Below are 1,937 nucleotides of genomic sequence, written 5' to 3' on the forward strand. Positions count from 1 at the left end.
TCTTCTCTAAACTAAACAGTCGCAGACTTTTCAGTCTGCATATGGCAATCTCCCCCATTCTCATAGCATGTCTCAGAAACTCCCTCTCTATCTGCTATATCCTTTATAGAGAATGGGTGTCCAAAACTGAGCACATGTCCAGAGCAGGGTACTCTCCATCCTATTCCTTAGGCATCCGATCATTGTCTTTGTTTTGGCCACTACTGCAAATGAGCAGGTGTTTCCATCGAGCTGCAGTCAATGACACCCAGGTCTTTCCCCTGAGTGTGTTCTAGTTTGGATGTTTCCCTCAAGTATATGTTTATCAAAGTTTTGTCTTTTTTCCACTCTCAGGTTTTGAGCAACCGGGTGAATGGAGAACTCCCTACAGAATGAACTCTCTAGTCTGGGTTTCATTTTATTAAGGAACAATGATGGATAACCAGTATCCACATTCATATTTCTTGCTGGTGCCTATTAAGGTTTCCCACACCACAATGAATAGGAATGACTGAGGCAGGGAACACCATAAAATATGGAATTGGTATTTGTAGGGTCTTGTGTTCATAATTTAATTTATCTGAATTATGAAACTGTTGTTTTTCAGTGTGTGAAGAACAACCAATCTGCTTCACTCATTAGAACAGCCTCCAGTAGTACATGCAAGTCTTCAATTAAGATTGTCTCTCCACCCAGGCATTTGTACTGCAACAATCACCCTTAAGCCTGGGAACATACAGGAATTCCGGGGAATGTACAGTACATGCAAGAGAAACTGTTCTGACTCAGAGTTGGACACCTTCTCCCCTACTCCATGTCAGATTCCAACGCAACCGACTTCACCAACCCCTCCACCTTCATCCTGCTGAGCATTCCTGGCTTGGAGGCGGCCCATGTCTGGATCTCCATCCCCTTCTGCACCATGTATGCAATAGCCGTATTGGGGAACTTCACTATCCTGTTCATCGTGAAGATGGAACCTAGCCTCCATGGGCCCATGCACTATTTCCGCTGCATGCTGGCTGTCACCAGCCTGGTCCTGACTACCTCAACCTTGCCCAAAATGCTGAGTATCTTCTGGTTCAATTCCAGGGAGATCGATTTCAGGGTCTGCCTCACCCAGATATACTTCATTCACTGCTTCTTAGAGATGGAGTCTGGGATCCTTGTAGCCATGGCTTTGGATCTCTACATGGCCTTCTGCCCCCCGACAAACCACGTTGTGTCCAAGATCGGCCTGGCCGTGATGCTGCATGGCTGCATAGTCATACTGCCCCTTCTTATCCTGGTGAGGCAGTTGCCATATTGCAGAACCAATATCATCCCCCATCCGTACTGCACGCATATAGCCATGGTGAATCTGGGTTGCACTGACACCCGCATCAGTAGTTACTATGGCCTCTTTGTGCTATTCTGTGTGATCGGTGTGGATGTGATTTTTATCACTGTGTCCTATATCCAGATCCTCATGGCCATCTTCAGCCTCCCCACAAAGGATGCCCAGTTTAAGACTTTGGGGACCTGTGTCTCACACCTCTTTGTCATTTTAGCCTTTTACATCCCAGGTTTCTTCAACTCCATCATGTACCGGTTTGGCCAGAATGTGCCCCTGCATTTCCACGTTTTCATTGCCAAAGTGTACCTCTTAATGCCCCCAACACTAAACCCCATCATCTATGGGGTGAGGACCAAAGAAATCCAGGGCAGGCTGCTCCGGCTCTTTACTCATGAAGGGGCCTAAAGTTTTCTCCTGGTGCTCTGGCTCTCAGAGCTCCATGCAGAGCTGGTTGGTGACATGGTGCTGGGCCCTCGTCCCTGAATCACTAACTGGAAAGTCAAAGTGATACTAAATCCTTTCCTGATCTTACTGTGCTGTGTCAGCGCAACAAACTGTGGAATTGGTCTATGCACAACTCACTAACTTACAGGATTGCCACCTTTCTAATTGCTGGTAACTG

At 46.8% G+C, this 1,937-nt stretch overlaps 1 protein-coding gene across 1 annotated transcript; it reads left to right on the plus strand.

Moving 5' to 3' along the window:
- The first annotated feature begins 793 nt into the window (after positions 1–793).
- LOC119849822 (olfactory receptor 52E2-like) lies at positions 794–1,720 on the plus strand. The gene has a single exon (XM_038387059.1). It carries the CDS (start codon positions 794–796, stop codon positions 1,718–1,720), a length of 927 nt encoding a protein of 308 aa, XP_038242987.1.
- The last annotated feature ends 217 nt before the right edge of the window (positions 1,721–1,937 follow it).

This window comes from Dermochelys coriacea, chromosome 1 (assembly GCF_009764565.3).
Source record: "Dermochelys coriacea isolate rDerCor1 chromosome 1, rDerCor1.pri.v4, whole genome shotgun sequence".
Taxonomy (NCBI): Eukaryota; Metazoa; Chordata; order Testudines; family Dermochelyidae; genus Dermochelys; species Dermochelys coriacea.